The sequence below is a fragment of the Ornithorhynchus anatinus genome, chromosome 1 (assembly GCF_004115215.2).
Source record: "Ornithorhynchus anatinus isolate Pmale09 chromosome 1, mOrnAna1.pri.v4, whole genome shotgun sequence".
NCBI classification, from domain to species: domain Eukaryota; kingdom Metazoa; phylum Chordata; class Mammalia; order Monotremata; family Ornithorhynchidae; genus Ornithorhynchus; species Ornithorhynchus anatinus.
Window position 1 is genome coordinate 116694276 of NC_041728.1, and position 20899 is coordinate 116715174.

Genomic DNA, 20899 nt, shown 5'->3' on the forward strand with positions numbered 1-20899 from the left:
AATCTGTATAAATCATATGATTGGTATCTATTAATAATCAATTATTAATCCAGATATCACTATTGCTATGTTTGGTGGTAACAAATGCATTCTTCTGATTTTCATTTACACCCACTCATAAGGTCTTTGAACTGCTTGGATTTCAATGTAGATAGAGATTTAGTCTGACCAGATTATCTTGAATCTACCCTAGTGTTTAGTTCATTTCTTAACCCATTAATATTCACATAGAAGTACCATTTTTTATGTTATTTGTTAACAATAATGATGCCATTTGTTAAGTGCTTACTATGTGCAAAGCACTGTTCTAAGCGCTGGGGAGGATACAAGGTGTTCGGGTTGTCCCACATGGGGCTCACAGTCTTAATCCCTATTTTCCAGATGAGGGAACTGAGGCCCAGGGAAGTCACACAGCTGATAAGTGGCAGAGCCAGAATTTGAACCTATGACCTCTGACTCCCAAGCCTGGGCTCTTTTTACTGAGCCATGCTGCTAAGCACTTACTATGTGTGGAACACTGTTTTAGGCACTGGGGGAGGTACAAGTTAATTATATTGGGCACAGACCCTGTCCCACAAGGGTCTCATGGTCTAAGTATGAGGGAGAACAGGCATCTCCTTTTAATAGTTGAAGAAACTGAGGCACAGAGAAGTGAAGCGACTTGTCCAAGGTCACATGGTAAGCAATTGGAGAAGCAGCTTGGCTTAGTAGAAAGAGCATGGGCTTGTGAGTCAGAGGATGTGGGTTCTAATCCCATCTCTGCCACTTCTCTGCTGTATGACCCTGGGAAAGTCACTTAACTTCTCTATGCCTCAGTTACCTCATCTGGAAAACGGGGAAGAAAAGTGTGTGCCCATATGGGACAACGTGATTGCCCTGTATCTACCCCAGCACTTAGGACAGTGTTTGGTACATAGTAAGCACTTACCAAATACCACTATTATTATTGCTGGAGCCAGAATTAGAACGCAGGTCCTTCTGACTTCCAGTCCAGTTCTCTCCACTAGGCACATGCTGCTTCCCAGTAATTATTAAGGTGGGAAATTTGGTTTGTTGTTATCTCAAAGGGAAAAATTAGGAGGTCTGGGATTTTGGGTCTTTGAAGTTTTGACCAGGTTAGAATTAGACTATTTTTCTCATTAGTCTCTATCAACACATGGCTTTTTGAAGTTTAGGGAAACAAGTGCTCTAAGCAACCAGCAAAACAATAAAATAACTGAAGCATCTCTCTCAGATTATCTTCAAGAGCAAATATGACACCTTTGGAGAATACTATCTAAATGCATGTGTGATTTGTTTTTGTAGAAAGTAGGCCTTATTTTACTCAGTCCAATTTATTGTGTTTACTGTGTGCAGAAGACTGTGCTGTTCTCATTCAATAGTATCTGTTGAGTACTTAATCTTTGGAGAGCACTGTATTTTCAGAGAATTCAGTTAAGAGATCCAATTCTTTTCCTCAAGGAGTTTACAATAATAATAATAATAATAATGGTGTTTATTAAGCCCTTACCATGTGCTAAGCAAATACAAGCAAACTTGGTTGGACACAGTTCCTGCTCCACATGGGACTCACAGTCTTAATCCTCATTTCACAGATGAGGTAACTGAGGCACAGAGAAGTGAAGTACCTTGCCCAAGAGCAAACAGTAGACAAGTGGTGGAGGTGGGATTAGAACCCATAACCTTCTGACTCCTAGACCCATATTCTATCAACTACGTCATGTCACTTCCCTATCTAGCAATACTGACATTAATATCTTTTGGAAAATGCTGCAGTGTTTTTGTCCACTCATTAGGAACAGAGGTTCTTCTGTATTTGCCTGCAAAGGTTTTCCACATTGCTTATTGTCTGTATTACTAAGGACAGTTATTCAGTAGGAAACGTTTAACCAAATCTTGTCTAAGGAGGATTCCCAACTCTCTCATTCTGAGCTGGTGAGATAATTTTCAGTGAAGATGAGGTAGAGATTTAAGAATAGCTTTGACCTTTTATCACAGACTTGAGAGAGGTAGAGTTTTTACAATTTCCACATAGCAAGGTTCAGCATCAACTTTACCCTAAAGCCAAGTAGCATGGGCCAGAAGAGTGTGATGCATGTGGGAAATAATCACACCAAATGGTTATTAAGCTGTGTAAAGAGTATAAATTCAACCATTTTCTTCCCTACTCCTAACACCCAACCCCAGGAAAGACTTTGACATCTGCGCTACACATACTCGCTTAAAAGATATTGCTAGACCGTAAGCTCCTTGAAGGCAGAGATTTCATATACCAACTATTCTGCATTGTATTCTCCTGAATGCTAAATCCAGTGTTCACCATTCCGTCAGTGCTCAATAAATTCCGCTGATTGATCAAAGAGTGTGTCCTCTCCCTCTAGGCCAATACCGGATATTTTGAGTTAGAAGCTCGGAATGCCCTGAAAGTTTAGGTCTGAAAGGATTTCACATAAAATGCAGGTAGGTAGTTGGTATCTATTTCAGAATATATGATTTAAATTCTGAATTCTTTTAACCAAATCCCTCTACAAGGACTCACCATTTCTGTCAATGGCAAATGGTATATCAGTGGTGACAATTTCATAATTGCATATCTGGCTGTACTGTGGAGAACAGTCTTCATCCATAGCTTCTACTTGCAGGATGCTGTCATAGATCTTTCCTTCAGTCACTGTGGCCTTGTACGCCATCTCCTTGAAGGTTGGAGCAAACTCATTCACATCTTTGATCTGGATGTGCACCACTGCCCTGCAATGTGCAAATGAACAATTTGAAGAAAATAAAAAAAATAAAGCATGCCACAAACACGCCAAGCTCAATATTGAATGAGGCAACAGTCACATCTGTTCACCGTCCCAACCTAGGATTTATTAATGAAAGGACAGCTGGGAGATGAAAGTGGCAGATGAGATGAAATATCTACAGAGAATGAGTTCACCTTTCCTTCTCACTACGTTCTGCATCTGTTTTCCTCTCACATCTCATTCTACTGCTCATTAATAAGTACCAGTTGTGCCTGACAATCCCTTTGAGAAAAGGTGAAAATGGGTAGATGTAGCAAATTTGAAGGAAAGTTGTATGCACTTGCTTTACGGAATAGGGAAAAACAGGGAAAACTGAGGAACAGAGAAATAAGTCAAGTGATTTGCCCAAGGTCACAAAGAGGCAAGGGGAGCAGCTGTATGAGAGTCCAAGTCTCCTGATTCTGAGTCCTGTGGTCTTTCCAATAGGTCATAGTGGATTTCTACATATGGAAGAAGTGCACAGTAACTAAAGAAAATTCACATTTGTTTCCGGAATACCAATTTCCATCAGATTTTCAAGTCTCAGACCAACACTTTGGGCAATCTACTTGGGAATATGAGTAGAATGAGGAAATACTTCTAAAAAAATAGGCTATAGGTCCTGAACTCCCTTAGATCAATGCTGGAAATCACACAGAGTCACACACACACACACAAAGGCTCATGACCAGAAGTGAAATGAAGCTGATGAAGTGGAAGAGGGAAATTTCTTTATTGGAAAAAGGAGACAACCCTCCCCATCCGCCAGAAAGCAGTCTGTTTTTCAGATAAAGCCTTTAGTATCCATTTGCTTTTCCCTGACTAAAGCATTAAAGCAGTCCTTCAGCCTGAACCAGAGCCTAGTGTAAATACACGCAACAACTAAAGCTCTGGTTTTCTTTCTACCGTCACTCACTTGTGCGATTTCTTCCAGTTTATTCCGCTAGGACCTGCACCACAGTCATATGCCTGGATGATGAATGTATACTCTTTCTGTAGTTCACAGTCAATTGGACTTTTTGCTCGAAGTCGACCTTCTCCAGATGTCTTGTTTAACACTACGGCTTCAAAGGGCATTTCCTGTCCATGGATTTTAAAAGCACAAATTTCACCTGAAAGAACAACAGCAAAGAATGGTCAGTTTGACTGTACACCTCTCAACAGAGCAAACAGTTTGGTAACTAGCAGTTTATTGCTCTGAAAATGTTAAATGTCTTTGAACAAATAACAATCTGAACAGAGTTATTTTCACTTTGTTAATATATTATTGGGCATTTTATAGCCAAACTTCCAAACCCACCATGTACTTTTATTCGGCGGGAACATGACCATTATTTATGAAAAAGATTTTCCTGCAGTTTTAGCCATTCATAAGGTGTCATAAGGTGTCAACGAGTTATTTGCACCAAAATAAGCAATATATTCAATAATATTTATTGAGTGCTTACTGTGTGCAGACCACTACACTAAGAATTTTGGAGTATGATATAACAGTAAACAGACATTTCCTGCCAACATCAATAACACCATGCAGATCTCACAATCCTGGAAAAATGTTGATCAAAACTTTGTCGTGGAATATTAATAAACTAAGAAGCAGATGTGAAAAATGATAGGCAAGCAAGGCTGGAGAGACACTTGAGTTTGCATACTTAAACCTGAAGTTCAATGATCATTTTATCTGTGCATAGCTCAGTACTAAGCTCTTGGAAGAGTAGAAAAGAGTTAATAGACATGATCCCTGCCTTCAAGGAGTTTACAATCTACCAAAGAATCTGAAGGAAAGAGACAAAAACAGAATTAGGCTTTTGAAATATTTGAAAAAAACCTGAATTGCCTAACTGAAAAAAGAACTTTACAAATGTCTAGGGGTTGTTTCTATTACAGTAGATGCTAGATAAATACTGGTGATAAATTGATCACTATGTTGTTATAGTTAGTCTTTTATGCTGAAGAGAACTGGATTTGAGTGTCTGGTCAAATATCCTTTACTGGTATAAAAGGAAAGACTAAGGATGGGTTGGATTTGCAGTCATACTTTGAAAGAGGAAACCCATTTGAGAAGTAGAGAGTAACATGTGAGAATGACTCAGTTTAGGAGAAAGACACACAAAAAAGGAAACAACGTTTGGATCGTGCAGGGAGCAGAAAGAATCTTGGATAATGAAGAAGGTAAGAAGAGTGTAGAAAGCTTATTGAAGGAATTATCAGTGGAAGATGAATGACTGAACTTTCCATTTGTCTCAGAGTACCTTACTCAATCAGTCTATGGTATTTATTGACCACTGTCTTGTGCAGAGCACTGTACTAAGTGCTTGGAAGAGTACAATATAACACACCCCATTACCCAAAGCTTAACATACCCAAAACAGAACTCCTTCTCACCCAAACCCTGAGCTCCTTCTGACTTTCCCATCATTGTAAATGGCACCACCATCCTTCCTGTCTCACAAGTATATAACCTTGGCGTTATCGTCAATCTATCACACTAAATCTTGTCTGTCCCACCTATACCACATCCCTAAAATCCACCCTTTCCTCTCCAACTAAACTGCTAACATGTTAATACACTCACTCATTTTATCCCACCTGGATTACTGCATCAGCCTCTTTTCTGAACTCCCACCCTCTTGTCTCTCCCCACTCTAGTCCATAATTTACTCTGCTATCTGGATCATTTTTCTCCAAAAATGTTCAGTATATTTCAACCCGCTGCTCAAAAAAACTCCAGTGATTGCCCAAATACCTACACATCAAACAAAAACACTCACCATTGGCTCTAAATCACTACACCCTACCTCACCTCACTATTCTCCTTCTGCAACCCAGACCACACACTCTACTTTTTAATGATAACCATCTCACTGTGCCTTGATCTCACCTATCTCACCACCCACCCCTAGCTCACATTCTGCCTCTGGCTTGAAACCTCCTCCCTTCTCAAATCTGAAAATTAGTCTCTCTTGCTTTCACACCTTATTGAAGGCACATCTCCTCCAAGGGGCCTTCCCAGACAAAGCCCCCACTTTCTCTTCTCCCTATCCCTTCTGTGTCACTCTGCCGTGCTCTCTTTTTTCTTCCCCCACTCAACCCCACAGCACTTATGCACATATCTGTAATTTATTTGTATTGATGTCTGTCTCTCCTGCTCTAGACTGTAAACTCACTGTGGGCAGAGAATAGATATGCTTATCATTGTATTGTACTCGCCTGAGTGATCAGTACAGTGCTCTGCACACACTAAGTGTTCAATAAATACTATTGATTGAATGAAAGTAGCTTACATATTTAATCATCTGTTGATAAAAAACTTGCTTGCAAGTGTCTTTTGTTCCTGGCGGGGGGGGGGGGGGGGGGGGAGGGAAGGAGAAATGATCTTTGAAGGGATGAGAGGATTAAGTGTGGAGAAGTGATAATTTCTAGTGTGAAATCTGAATCCAGGCTCAGACTTTCTCAGTCCTTTAGGCAAACTGCATTCATCTATACCTGAGGGCTACAGTGATTTGATTCCTCTTAATGATATTGATTACACTAACACCTCATTTCACAGGCCTGATCTCCAGAGTCTTTCATTTCTGATCTCTGATGAAAGAGACAACTAGTATAGAAATAGGGGTTGCCCTAGGGCAGCCAGCCCACTTCTGAGATCATACAGATATTTCTAGAAGCATATACCATATGGCCAGCTCCAACCCATAGGCAAATGTGTCTATTGTTGTATTGTACTCTCCCAAGGGCTTACTACAGTAATCTGTACACAGTAAGCTCTCAATATATATGATTGAATGAATCAATGAGTAGTGGGATTTACCCCCTTAGCTAGTTTACCCAAAGCACAAAGAAACTGTAAAGGCATATTTCAATTCTTTCTGCAGGCTCATCACCAAATGATTCCACACAGGTGTTTCTGTAATTGCACTATCCCTAGCATCTAATCCCCAGCTCCCAAGCCCTTGTCCACAGCACTCAGGTAGATACAAAATAATTAGATGAGCCACAATGCCTGTCCCACATGGGATTCACAGTCTAAGAGGGAGGAAGAACAGATGTTTCATTTCCATTTTATAAATGACAAAACCAAGACATAGAGAAGTTAGGTAACTTGCCTTAGATTCCCACAGCCCATGAGTGGCAGAGCCAAGATTAGAACCTGTGTCTCCCAACTCCCATGGTCTTTTCAATAGGCCAGACTGCCAAATTTCATGAGTTTACACATTGAGGATGGAGAGAACAGCTAGTCTCCACTTCCCTCCATCCTGGCCAGCGCAGTTGCTATCCTTCTCCCTCCCGTGAGAGGGAGAACTTCACAGAGATACTTGAAGTTTTAATCACCATGCAATACCTAGAGCTGGGAGAATGACTCCCCTCTTTAAATTTGGGGGATGAAAAGTAATAATGATAAAGATAATAATTATGGTATTTGTTAAGCATGCACTATATGCCAAACACTGTTGTAAGTGCTGGGGTAGAAGCAAGTTAATCATGTTGGACACAGTCCCTGCCCTATAGGGAGCTCATATTCATTCATTTGATCATACTTATTGAGTGCTTACTTTATGCAGAGCATTGTACTAAGCACTTATACTAATGTGGTATTTGTTAAGCACTCCCTATATGCCAGACACTGTACTTATCGCTGGGATGGTTAAAATCAAATTGGGTTGGACACAGTCCTTGTCCCAAGTGGGGCTCACAGTGTCAAACCCCACTTTGCAGATGAGTTTAAAGTAGCTCAAAGAAGTGAAATAACTTGGCCCAGGTCACACAGCAGATAGGTGGGGCAGCTAGGATGAGAACCTATGACCTTCTGACTCCCAGGCCCGTGTTCTATCCACTGCGCCGTGCACTCTTAATCCCTTTTTTACAGAAGAGGTAAATGAGGCACAGAGAAGTTAAGTGACTTGCCCAAGGTCACACAGCAGACAAGTGGAGGAGTCAGGATTAGAACTCAGGTCTTTCCAACTCCCTCGTCCATGCTCTATCCACTAAGCCACCCTGCAGACACAAAGCATCTGTTATAGGACATAGGAAATAAATTGCCTGGTCCAAGTTCAACTGGTGGTATGAAAGGTTTGCAATGTGTTTTTTTTTTTTCCTATGGAATTTGTTAAGTGCAGACTAAGTGCCAGGCATTTCACTAAGCACTGGGGTAGATACAAGATAATCAGATTGGACATACTCCCTGTCCCACACGGGGTTCAGAGACTTAATTCCTATTTTACAGATGGAATAACTGCGGGACAGAGAAGTGAAGTGACTTGCCTAAGGTCACCCAGCAGACAAGTAACAGAGCTGGTGTTAGAATATGGGTCCTTCTGACTCCCATGGTCATGCTCTCTCCACTAGACCACACTATCTCTTAGTTTTATCAGCTCTCTACACTGCTCTAACTACAGGAATACTGTCTCAGCTGCCCCATTTCTTACAAGTTCAGTGCAAATATTGCTCAGCAGCAGAACCTTGGAGCAGACATTTTTTTCCCCGAACTGAGTGCAATGGAGGAAAGAAACTCACTGCTTTACAGAATGGCAACCTCCCTTTGCTTCTTGCTAATGAAGTTTCCAAAGACATCCAGTCGATAGCTATTTTAATGTTGGGCTTTTGTTTTTAATAGTCTATCGACCCAGAGTTTGATTAAGAACAATCCATTTTTACAGAATCCCATGCTGGCATTTTTTCTAACAAGCCTCATGGTGAAATGGGTAAAAGAATAAAGCACTGAAAACTAACTGAAAGCTAAGTGCCTTTCTCCCACGAATGCACTCATTGTCCTCCACTACTTCACTTTTTAATATCCTCATTTTAGCAAGATAAGCTCTTTCCTGGTTATCTGAGACTTTCCATTTGGAGCGGTAAACCAGGTCAAACCTGCTCCATGGTTTCGCAATAGGCTGTGAAGTAGTGAAATAGTAAACTGCCAACCAATATCGGTGACAAAAGGGAAAGTAGCAAAACGAAAAATGAAAGGGGCCTATCCCATCCTGAGCCTTTCATGGGGGTGCTGACATTGACAAGGATCAGAAGATCCATCAGATAGTTTCTTTCTGGAGAGGTAAGTGAAACCAGAAAGAAAATGGGCAGCTTTCAATAGGACACATCCTCCCTTAACTAAAGCATTCTGAAGGCTTGGAGATTGCTTAAACACCCAGGTGATAGCGCTGGGTTTTTCAGTGGATTATATATCATGGAAATGGATGCTGAGCATCCTCAGGTCAATAACATGACTTATCAAAGTCCTTGACCCACATGGGACCCACAGTCTTAATCTCTATTTGACAGATGTGGAAACTGAGGCCCAGTGAAGTGACTTGCCCAAGGTCACACAACAGACAAGTGTCAAAGCAGGTATTCAAACTCAGGGTCTTCTGTCAGGTCTGTGCTCTATCCACTAGGCAACACTGCTTCTCAGGTTGGTTGTGACTCAAACTAACCTCACATATGTTGATTCTAAAGTAAGTGACTGCCAGTGTTGACTTCCAGTGCCTGATGATCATCCTGAGAAGGGAACATGCCTTCGAATTCTTCTTGTTGTACTCTCCCAAATGCTTAGTACTTTGCTCGGCACCTAGTAGGTTCTCAATAAATACCATTGACTGGTTGATGCATTAGGCACTACCCTTAATATATTATACAAAGAGAGCCTCTTTCCCCTCCGTATCCAACCCCAGACTTTTAATCGAAGATCTTATCAAGCTGAACAACAGGCTGGTAAGGTTTCTTTATGGGGCAACTAAGTTCCAGCATGTCTTGTATTTCTTTTTTTCTGGATTTAGGGGTATTTTTCACTCTAATTTCCCAAAGTGTTTCTCGGTCTCACAAGATCAATCCTCTAGCCCTACGAATTGAATTCTAGTGGTTTTAACCTTGCAGAGTCAGTCTTCAGAACGAACTAGAGTGTTTAGTCAGTCAGTCAGTCAATCATAACTACTGAGTGTTTATTGTGTTCAGAGCACTGTACTAAGCACTGGGCAGAATACGATATAATAATATAACAAAAACATTCCCTGCCCAAAATGAGCTTACAATCTAGAGCGGGAGACAAACATTAATAAAAATAAATAATATATATGTAAATAAGAGCAGTGGGGCTGGGAGGAGGGAAAGAATGAATAATTATGATGATATTTGTTAAGCATTACTATGTGGCAAGCATTATTCTAAGCATTGGAGGAGATACATGCTAATCAGGTTGGACACAGTCCCTGTCTCACATAAGGTTCACAGTCTTAATATCTATCTTGCAGATGAGGCAACTGAGGCATAGAAAAATGAAGTCACTTGCCCAAGGTCACACAGCAGACAGACGGCAGAGCCGATATTAGAACCCATGACCTTCTGATTCCCAGGCCCGTGCTCTATCCACCATGCCATGCTGCTTGTAACCTCCTTGTGGGTTGGGAATATGTCAAAATTTTAGTTTTATAACCATTTAATTTAGTGTTCTACACAGAGTAAGTACTCAATGAATACCACTGATCGGCCATTAATCAATAGGGTTTTCTATAGGGCTGTGTAGGTTGTTTTGTGACATTGCTTTTGCCAGTCCAAAGCACAGAGCCAAGTTTATGAAGTAATTCAGAATTATCTTTAAGCTTTCTTGCAGTTGTGCCTCAAGAACAAAAGCCATCAGTAGCTCTTAGAAGACTGCCTCAAAGAATTCCAACAATGTCTCTAGTCTTTTGAGTTGACAGACTTTTCTGGAGGATCAGAAGCATATTCTAACTGTATTTTTTGAATCACTGATGAATCCCCCAATAAAGAGGAATTATGGTGCAGTTTGACTATAAATGCATTTTGTAGTCAATCATTAAATTAATAATACCACCCTCCACCTCTGCCTTCCTATCTATATTACTGAGGATCATTTGGGTCACTGCACTGCTCTCCTCAAAACCCTCCACCAGCTTCCCATGTCTCTCCCTCTTAGAGAAATGTTCCCCTCAATCTGCTTCAAGGATTTCCACCAACTTATAATAATAATAATAGTAATAATACCAACATTATTAAGCACTTACTATGTTCAGAGCACTGTTGCAAGCTCTGGGGTAGATACAGGGTAATCAGGTTGTCCCACGCGAGGCTCACAGTTAATTCCCATTTTACAGATGAGGTGAGGCACAGAGAAGTAAAGTGACTTGCCCACAGTCAAACAGCTGACAAGTGGCAGAGCGGGGATTCGAACCCATGACCACTGACTCCCAAGCCTGGGCTCTTTCCACTGATCCACGCTGCTTCTCAGCTTATCACACCTTAGACATCTACTCTCTTCATCCCCAATCTTTGCTCCTCCCCAGAAAACTTTCTAGCTAAACCTCAATCTCAACTCTCCTGTTTCTATGCCTCATTTATAGTCTCCCCAGTCTGGCACTCCATCCTCCCCACACTGACTTCCTTTTTTTTGTAAATGGTACTTGTTAAGAGGTAACTCTGTGCCATACACTGTACTAGGTGCTGGGGTAGATACAAGATAATTACTTGGACACAGTACCTGTCCCATATAGGGCTCACAGTCTTACTCCCCATTTTCCATCTGCAAAGTAACTGAGGCACAGAGAAGTTAAGTGACTTGTCCAAGGTCACATAGCAGGTATGCATCAGAGCCAGGATTAGAACACAGATCCCCTGGTTGCCAGACCCGTGCTCTTTCCACTAGGCCACCATAATTCTTCCCACATTCAAAGCCCTCCTAAAATCCCCCTCTGTTGTATTATATTTTCCCAATTGTGCAGAAGAGTGCTCTGCACACAGTAAGTGCTCAATAAATGCCACTGATTGACTGATATTAGCAGCCAGATATTACACACTTCAAATTGTGTTGGTAAGATTGATCATGCAAGACTTTCTCTTTTAGGATGGTGATGAAAAGGAGATAAATTGCATTTTCCTGTACAAACCCTTCCTTTCCATGAAGTATTTCCCCAAGAGAGGTGGTGTTTTTTTTAATCACAAACCTTAAGGGCTCAGTCCACAAGATTTAAAATGGCTCTATAACCAATACAGTATTACTAATATTAGAGAACAATTGCAATGTATCAAAGTTTGAAGATATTTGTCAACATATCAACTCTAAAATTTCAAATAAGACAGAGGCTTTAAAAACCTCTACTTTAGAACATTGATGAAATTATAAAAGTACATGTACTTCAATAAAAAATTAAATGTATTTTTGGTAACAATTCTATATTCAGTGAAAATTTAATTCAGGTAAATAATCCTTCAAAAACATCTTGTCCTTCTTAGCCTATTACTGATGCACTAAAATCCCTCCTGCAAGCAAGTAGAGTATAAGAAAAATAGTGACACCTTTTGTTTTACATGGAAACAGAGATAGGAGTGTCTCTGCCTTTGACACCTGAACAGTGACACATTGTTATTTTTTTAAACAAACAAATTTCTCCAAGGCCCCACAATGAGACAGAAAATCTGGTAAATTGCAATGATTTACAGAAGTTTCAAATTTTCTTTTAAATAGCCTAAAAAGAAAATACATTCCTCTAGGTAAAATAACCTTAGATGGGGTCTCAGTGGGCTTTATGTTACACTTGGTATGCCTGGGGAAATGCAGAAATAATGCATTAGGATGCATTTGAGAAAGTGACGGCTGGGGGTGCATTCCACAGCTGAAGTGGATTTTTCAACTGCTTCTGGCTTGTAGAGTCATAACATGGGTTGATAATAATAATAATACTTATGGTATATGTGAAACACTTGAGTAGTGTGGCTCAGTGGAAAGAGCACGGGCTTTGGAGTCAGAGGTCATGGGTTCGAAGCCTAGCTTGGCCACTTGTCAGGTGTGTGACTTTGGGCAAGTCACTTAACTTCTCGGTGCCTCAGTTACCTCATCTGTAAAATGGGGATTAAGACTGTGAGCCCCACGTGGGACATCCTGATTCCCCTGTGTCTACCCCAGCACTTAGAAGAGTGCTTGGCACATAGTAAGCACTTTACAAATACCAACATCATTATTATTATTATTACTTGTTATGTACCAGGCACTATTCTAAGCACTGGAGTGAAAACAAGCAAATCAGATTGGACACAGTCTCTGCCCCACGTGGGGCTCACATTTTTTAATCCCCATTTTTACAGATGAGGTAACTGAAGCACAGAGAAGTGAAGTGACTTGGCCAAACTCACAGAGCCGACAAGGGGAGGAGCTGGTATTAGAACCCATGACGTTCTGACTCCCAGGCTGTGTTTTATCCACTACACCACGCTGCTTCAATAATGATGAGTGTTGAGTAATGAGTGATGGCCTACACAGAGTCATCCTTAAGGGTGCTGATCCTCTGCTGAGTTTACTTTGGGATAAACAGCTTTAAAGCCTGGAATGGAAGTGGAGATCAGGATTATGTGGAAGATGAAACTTGGAGTCGAGCCCTTCCTGGTTAAATCTCCTCGGTGGTTCTGTGAGCATGCTCAGTAATCTTTCTAGATCTGGAGGATAGTATAATCTAGTGGAAACCTAGAACACTCTTAACATTGGAATAACTCTCAACTCTTCCATCACCTTCAATCCCCATATTCAGTGTGCCACTAAATCCTCTCATTTCTTTTTTTTTTTCCTACCAGACTCCAGCTCTTTCTCCTTCTGAACAGCCACTACACAGGTGTGGTCACATAAGCAATTGAGTATTCACATCAATCAGTGGAATTTATTGAGTGCTTGGTGTGTGAAAAGCACTGTACTAAGCTCTTGGGAGAGTACAAAGCAACAGGGTTGAGACACATGTGCTGCCCATAAGGAATTTACAGTCTAGAGGGGAGCTTAAAGTCTAGCTTAAAGTCTAGCAATCCTTTGTAGCATTGGTGTACATATCTTTTTTTGATTAATTTCCTCACATCTATACTTATTTGAGTTCTCCCCATTGGATTGCAAACTATGAAAAGAACATGGCTTAGTGGATAGTGCAAGGACCCGGGAGTCAGAAGGACATGGGTTCTATTCTGGAATCCATCACATGTCTCCCATGAGACCTTGGGCAAGTCACTTAACTTCTCTGGATCTCAGTTACCTCATGTGTTAAGTGAGGATTAGGAGCATGAACCCTGTGTGGGACAGGGACTGTGTCCAACCTGCTTAACTTGCATCTACCCAATGCTTAGAACAGTGCTTGGCATACAGGAAGCACTTAACAAGTACCAAAATTATAATTATTTAAAACCTTAATAATAATAATAATAATAATGTTGGTATTTGTTAAGCGCTTACTATGTGCCGAACACTGTTCTAAGCGCTGGGGTAGACATGGGGGAATCAGGTTGTCCCACGTGGGGCTCACAGTCTTAATCCCCATTTTACAGATGAGGGAACTGAGGCACAGAGAAGTTAAGTGACTTGCCCACAGTCACACAACCGACAAGTGGCAGAGCTGGGATTCGAACTCATGAGCCCTGACTCCAAAGCCCGTGCTCTTTCCACTGAGCCATGACAGCAGGCATCATTTCTTTTAACTTTATTATAGGGGAAGCAATACCATATGAAGATATGTACAAAAGTGAATCTGATGTGGTATGAGTACCCAGGTGCTTAAGTGATACTAAATGGCATATGGAGGTGGAAAGGTAGGGTTAGAAGATGAATGGTCGATCAGGGAAGGCTTTCTGGAGGAGATATAATAATTAAGGTATTTGTTAAAAATGCTTACTATGTGCAGAGCACTGTTCTAAGCGCTGGGGTAGATACAGGGTAGTCAGATTGTCCCACGTGGGGCTCACATTTTTTAATCTCCATTTTTACAGATGAGGTAACTGAGGCACAGAGAAGTTAAGTGACTTGCCCAAGGTCACACAGCAGACAAGTGGCAGAGTCAGGATTAGAACCTTCAACCTCTGCTTCAAGCACGTGTTCTTTCCACTAAGCCTTGCTGCTTTTTCAGAAGGGCCCTGAAAGTGGGGCAAACAGTAGGCTGTGAAGAGGGAGTTCCAGACATATGCTCAAACTGAATCAATAAATACGACTGAATGATTAGCACAGTGCTCTGCACACAGTAAGCACTCAATAAATACATTTGGATGATTGAGGCATTTTTAAAGTTTATTATGCACCAATCAGTGGTATGTATTGAGTGCTTACTGTGTGCAGAGTGCTTTGGGGGTGTACACTGCAAGAACACAGGCTTAGGAGTCAGAGGACATGGGTTCTAATCTCTCCTGAGCCACTTACCTGCTGTGTGACCTTGGGCAAGCCACTTAACTTCTCTGTGCCTCAGTTACCTCATCTGGAAAATGGGGATTAAGACTGTGAGCCCGAGGTGGGACAACCTGATATCCTTGTATCTACTCCAGTGTTTAGAATTGTGCTTGGCATATAGTAAGCACTTAACAAATACCATAATTATTATTATTATGCTACCTAACCACAATGAGCTTATAGTCTAGAGGGGGAGGAAGACATTAATATAAACAAATTAAAGATATTAACATAAGTGGGAAGGGTTAAGGAAGGGATGAATATCAAGATCCTAGGGGGTAGACAGATGCTCACCCCAGCCAATGGCAAAACATTATTTTGCCTCAGCTTTGGTATAGCAGAACCTATTCCTAGTTTCAAAAATACGTATTTGTTGAGGATTTCATTTCTTTGTAAGTAGATTTCTGCTTAACATAATCTGGCATACTTAAAACAAAACAAAACAAAGTATCCAGATCAATATAATAGGTTAAAAAAATTCAAATAGCCCATTGTTAACCTAACAAAAGACTCTGCAGAGAGTCTCTGGAGGAGATTCTACACATCCAGTGGTGCTGCAAAATGTCTCATTTTCCCCACAAACAAAAGCCAGTTTTAATAGTGTATCTAGCTGTCATTCTTCTATAATCAATGCTTTGGGAATTTAATTCAAGATGTTTCATTTGATTAACATCAGTTTTTGCTTCCCATTGAGTAAACCCTTTAGTATTTTGACTGAGTAAAGACTAACAAAATATCCCATTGTAATTTTGTGTGCATTTCCCAAAAGAGACATTACAGAAAGAAAAGGAAGGGAAAGATGTTTGAAATCATCAATACATTTTCCTCTTAGCCAGGCTAAAAGGAAGGACTTAGTTCATCCCTGAAAGAACTGTCCACAGACATAGTGCTATCAACCTCACTTGAATCTTCACCATAGGGTTTTCATTTTGTTCTCAGAGTGAATATAGATGATGGATGGTAATGACCTCATGAAAAAGGAAAGGAAGGGGAGAGAGAAAGATTATGCTGCATGAGCAAATGGGAGGGATTCACTCCTTGGGAAGGACAATCCCAATGGGGAGGGCTGGCTTGTTACAAAGTTCAAAATTGTACATTGGAGAACTGGACTCATAGGGCAATAAGGAAGCTGGCAGGGGTAGGTCAGAGAAAAGGAGGGTGAAACAAAGGAAAAACAGTGTGGTCAACAAAGCACAGGTCTGGGAGTCAGAAGTTCATGGGTCCTAATCCCGGCTCCGCTACCTGTCTGCTGTGTGATCTTGGGCAAGTCACTTCACATCTCTGAGCTTCAGTTACCTCATCTGTAAAATGGGGTTTGAGACTGTGAGCCTCACGAGGGACAGGGACTGTGTCCAACCCGATCTGTTAGTATCCATCCCAGCGCTTAGTACAGTGCCTGGCATATAGTTAAGTGCTTAACAAATACCATAAATATTATTTAATAGAGTGTATTCATTAAGTACTTAGTCTGTGCCAAGCTCTCTGCTAAGTGCTGGGGTTGATAGACACAGTTCCTGACCTCCATAGGGTTCACAATCTAGGTTCCTCCTCGTCACCAAAACCAAACTGCTCCCAACACTCTCTAAAATGATCAATACATTCTTCATTCTGCAGAGTCCACCAATCATTTTGAAAATATTTAGAGGGACTTTTGGACCTTATGCCATTCAGTCTGACAGTCAACAACATTTACTGAAGTACACTTCTTAGCAAAACATATTTCATATCAGTAAAAAATGAAAACTAGACAGGTCTTTTCCTCTATACCCCTCAGCCTCACCCTCTCACTTGAGTGCGCTGATCTTTCCATTTACAGTGAAGAAACACAAGTACAGACTTACCTTTACTCTAATTTTAGCCTCACAATCCACCTGAAAGCTATAATACTGCAGGAAAGGACTGCATAATGGTTCCCCGCCTCTGGGGAACTAGAATGCTTTCAGTGAGATAAGACCTGTCAATTCTTGATGCCCTCCAAAACAAGAAAATATATTAGCTAAGTCTTGTAGTAGCATTTTGCTTTCAAGACTTGAAGTGCTAATTTCAGCTGAGTGGAAGAAGATATCCTGCGATTTGTATCTACTTTCCATAGAAATAATAAATAAGAAGAAGAAGAAGAATAGTTGTTAAGCGCTTACTATTTGCCAAGCACTGTTCTAAACACTGGGGTAGATACAAGTTAATCAGGTTGGGCACAGCCTCTGTCCCACATTGGACTCACCTTCTTAATCCCCATTTTACAGATGAGGCCCAGAGAAGTTAAGTGACTTGCCCAAGGTCACACAGCTGACATGTGGCAGAGCCAGGATAGGAACCCATGTCCTCTGACTCCCAAGCCCATGCTCTTTCCACTAATCCATGCTGCTTCTCTGTAGTAGATGTGATTTTTGAAGATGGACAAGTCTCCAAAAGACGTCTGTTCACTTCAACCAAAAAGCTGGGCCTCAATGATGAGCCTCATTTTCCTCCACTTGTCCATTTTTTGCCCTGTTTCCAAGAAGTCCTCCCCTGTTCTTTTGCAGTTGAACTCTCAAGCGGAATATATGGATCTATTTTTCTCTAGCAGCAGGCGTTTTTATTTCAAAATGCATTCTAATAAACCCTCTCTGTTCCCTGCAGTTTGCGAACAAGAAACATTTCCTGTAGGGCCACGTGCTTTGTTCTCTGATGGTAAATTGGCGTGGAACAACGGTGCATTTTAAATTTAGATCTGGGGACTGTGACCAGGAGTAGCCTGGAGTTGTCATAGTTTCCTTACAATACACTGAATCCAACAACCTAGAAACTCACCTCGCCGGTAGGGTTTTTATCATTCTGGGATTTCATAGCTGACTGTATCCAAGGGTGGGCAAAATATATAGCTTGTGGCCTGCATCTGGCCAGCCAAATGGGGTATTCTGGCCCATCGATATTTTGTCAGGACCGGCTGTACTGTCTCTAAGAGTGATCCCTATCCAGTTCCAAGCCACAGAGGTATTCGGTAACCCCAGACAATCTATTAGCTACCATTTTTCTGTGACTATCATCACATCATAATCCTTTAACAGGAATTTTTGATGAACCAAAGTGTTTTACTACAAGCTGGGAAGATCATATGAAAGCTGATTAAGGCATGGTCCTGGGTCTACAAGGGGATTTCAGTTGAAAGGGGTAGGACACAAAGCAATTTTATGCTTTACACATTACCTCTTGATAAAATAACTTCTTTCTTTAAGCTATCTGGGGGCAGAGATAGTGTCTACTAACTTCACCATATTTTTCTAAGTAGTTACTATAGTTTTCTGTATAGTGTGTGTTTTCAGCGTGGCTCAGTGGAAAAAGCATAGGCTTTGGAGTCAGAGGTCATGGGTTCGAATCCCGGGATCAGCCACTTGTCAGCTGTGTGACTTTGGGCAAGTCACTTAACTTCTCAGTGCCTCAATTACCTCATCTGTAAAATGGGGATTAAGACTGTGAGCCCCATGAGGGACAACCTGATTCCCCTGTCTACCCCAGTGCTTAGAACAGTGCTTGGCACATAGTAAACACTTAACAAATACCAACATTATTAATACTGATTACTTCATTCTTGCTTTAAGGGTTAAAGAGAGATGTGAAACTTGCATTCACTGTAACCAGTCTTTGCACACCCATCACAGCATGTGTTTCTAAAAATATTTTGCTCCAAAGTTTTCAGTTCCCATTCCAAGACTGATAGCACTTAGGTGAAATGAAATCATATTTTTGGTGGCTTACATTTTATTTTATCCTTGTAACATAATCCCCCAAACTGCCTCAACTCCCAATATAATAATCACTTCTCATTGATTAATCAAGTACGTTTCCCATCTTTGATTTCAAGAGCTCATTTGGTACACTTCTTTTTTCCTTTGGTATGGTGCTTTTCTCTACTTTGGGCACACAGTTGAAGGCACTTCTCTGACCCTCAATTTTCTCATCCTGAAAATGTGTATTCAATACGCACTCTCCCTCCTGCTTAGACTGTGAGCCCCATGTGGGACAGGAATTATGTCTGACCTAATTAACTTGTATCTACCCCAGAGCTTAGAACAGTGCTTGACACATAGAATTTAACATAGACCATAATTGTAATTATATTTCAGTTGAGCTTGTTGAAGTCAAGTTTCAGCCAATATCCACAGCATTCTGGGAATTGTGATTTGGAATAAGAACATGTCCTGAGACTCTTTGACCTTTCCAAACTTTCTCCTTTGCCTTCCTTCCTGAGTTTTTCTTTGAGAGGACAGGAAGGCTCAATAATTTGGCATAGTGTGATAACATCTAACTCTGACAGACAAAGCCTTACTGAAGGCACATCTCCTCCAAGAGGCCTTTCCTGACGAAGTCCTCATTTCCTCTTTTCCCATTCCCTTCTGCATCTCCATGATTTGCCCCTTTTACTCACGCCTCAGCACCACAGCACTTCTGTACATATCCAAAATGTATTTATGTATATTATTGTTTGTTTCCCCCTCTAGACTTGAGCTCAGTGTGGGCAGGAAATGTCTCTACCAACTCTGATATTTTGCACTCTCCCAAGCACTGAGTACAGTGCTCTGCACACAGTAAGTCCTCAGTAAATATGATTAATTGATTTACTTTCAATTTAAAAAAAACCCTTCATTTGTTCTTTTCCTTCCATCTATAACCCCCAAATCATTAACAAAATGTGCTTTAACACTGTTTCCACTAACTAATGTTTTACATCAATGAGACTAAATTATTTAGCTATTTGTAATAAGACATTCATTATTTTTTCAAGCCTAAATTATCCAGATTGTTGATGACGTGCATTTTCTGTCCCAAATTGCAAAAATAATTTGCTGGAGAAGACCCAATCCATGAAAATGTACACAGTATAATCATAAGTCATGTGGCTTAGTGGAAAGAGCACAAGCTTGGGAGTCAGAGGTCATGGGTTCTAATCCCGGCTCTGCTGCTTGTCAGCTGGGTGACTTTGGGCAAGTCACTTCACTTCTTTGTGCCTCAGTTACCTCATCTGTAAAATGGGGATTAAGACTGTGAGGCCCATATGGGACAAATCTAATTACCTTATATCTACCCCAGCACTTAGAAGAGTGCTTAGCCCATAGTAAGTGCTTAACAAATACCATCATCATAATTATTATAAGACTGACTGAGAAGTCTTACAGCCAAGGAACTAAAATCAATTTACTGACGTTTGTTCACTTAAACTGAGCCCATCAGAGGTTGGGGTAGGAGTCGAGGGGATGGGGGAAAGACAGAGGGATGATGCATTACAGAAGCCAGGTGCTACTTAAAGGTTATAAGACCAAAAGTAAGATTTGAAACAGTCCTGGTCAAAATATTACTGAGGAAAAGTCTGGATGTGTCAAGCATGCGTATTTGAGCCGACCTGCACAATTTATCTACAGCATATCTAGCCAATGTTTATCACTTCAAAATGTGCACATTGCAGAATCACATATATGACTCAGGCATATTCAATCCAGCAACACTTCCATTGCACATTCAAGTGTAGTCAGCACCCCCAAACTGGAGCTTATTAAAAATATTAAAAATCAATATCTGTGGGAGAGGAGGATGATTACTACTCCCCATTAAGAGAATGAATGAATGTTGAAAATCAAAGCCTTAGAGTTTCTTCCTCTTCCAAGTGTGAATTCTGATACTGACTGCTCTTTGAAAAGACAAGAAGAAATCTTGCTTTCTATGCTTCAGAAGCTATGATTGAATTTTGGAGCAATTTAATTTGAAATTAATGGATGAGAGTTGCCACTATTAAGATCCGTGTGCAATATAAAGTAATAAAATATGTAGCACAATAAAATTATGATCACAATAAATCATTTGTGATTTAGAAAGTTAAAATAAATATCAGTATAGTTGTTAATTAACCACTCCTCAATAATGTAAAGAAGCAAATTACATTTTCAGTTAT

General features: G+C 40.7%; 1 protein-coding gene across 1 annotated transcript in view; it reads right to left on the reverse strand.

Annotated features, from left to right (window-relative positions):
• Positions 1–20899, reverse strand: part of CLSTN2 (calsyntenin 2) — a 586341-nt gene that overhangs the window by 221921 nt on the left and 343521 nt on the right. The window contains exons 3-4 of the mRNA XM_039914124.1: positions 3700–3895; positions 2540–2748 (exon numbers count right to left, since the gene is read on the reverse strand). Coding sequence (XP_039770058.1) covers positions 2540–2748; positions 3700–3895 — 405 coding nt within the window. The remainder of the gene's footprint in view (positions 1–2539; positions 2749–3699; positions 3896–20899) is intronic.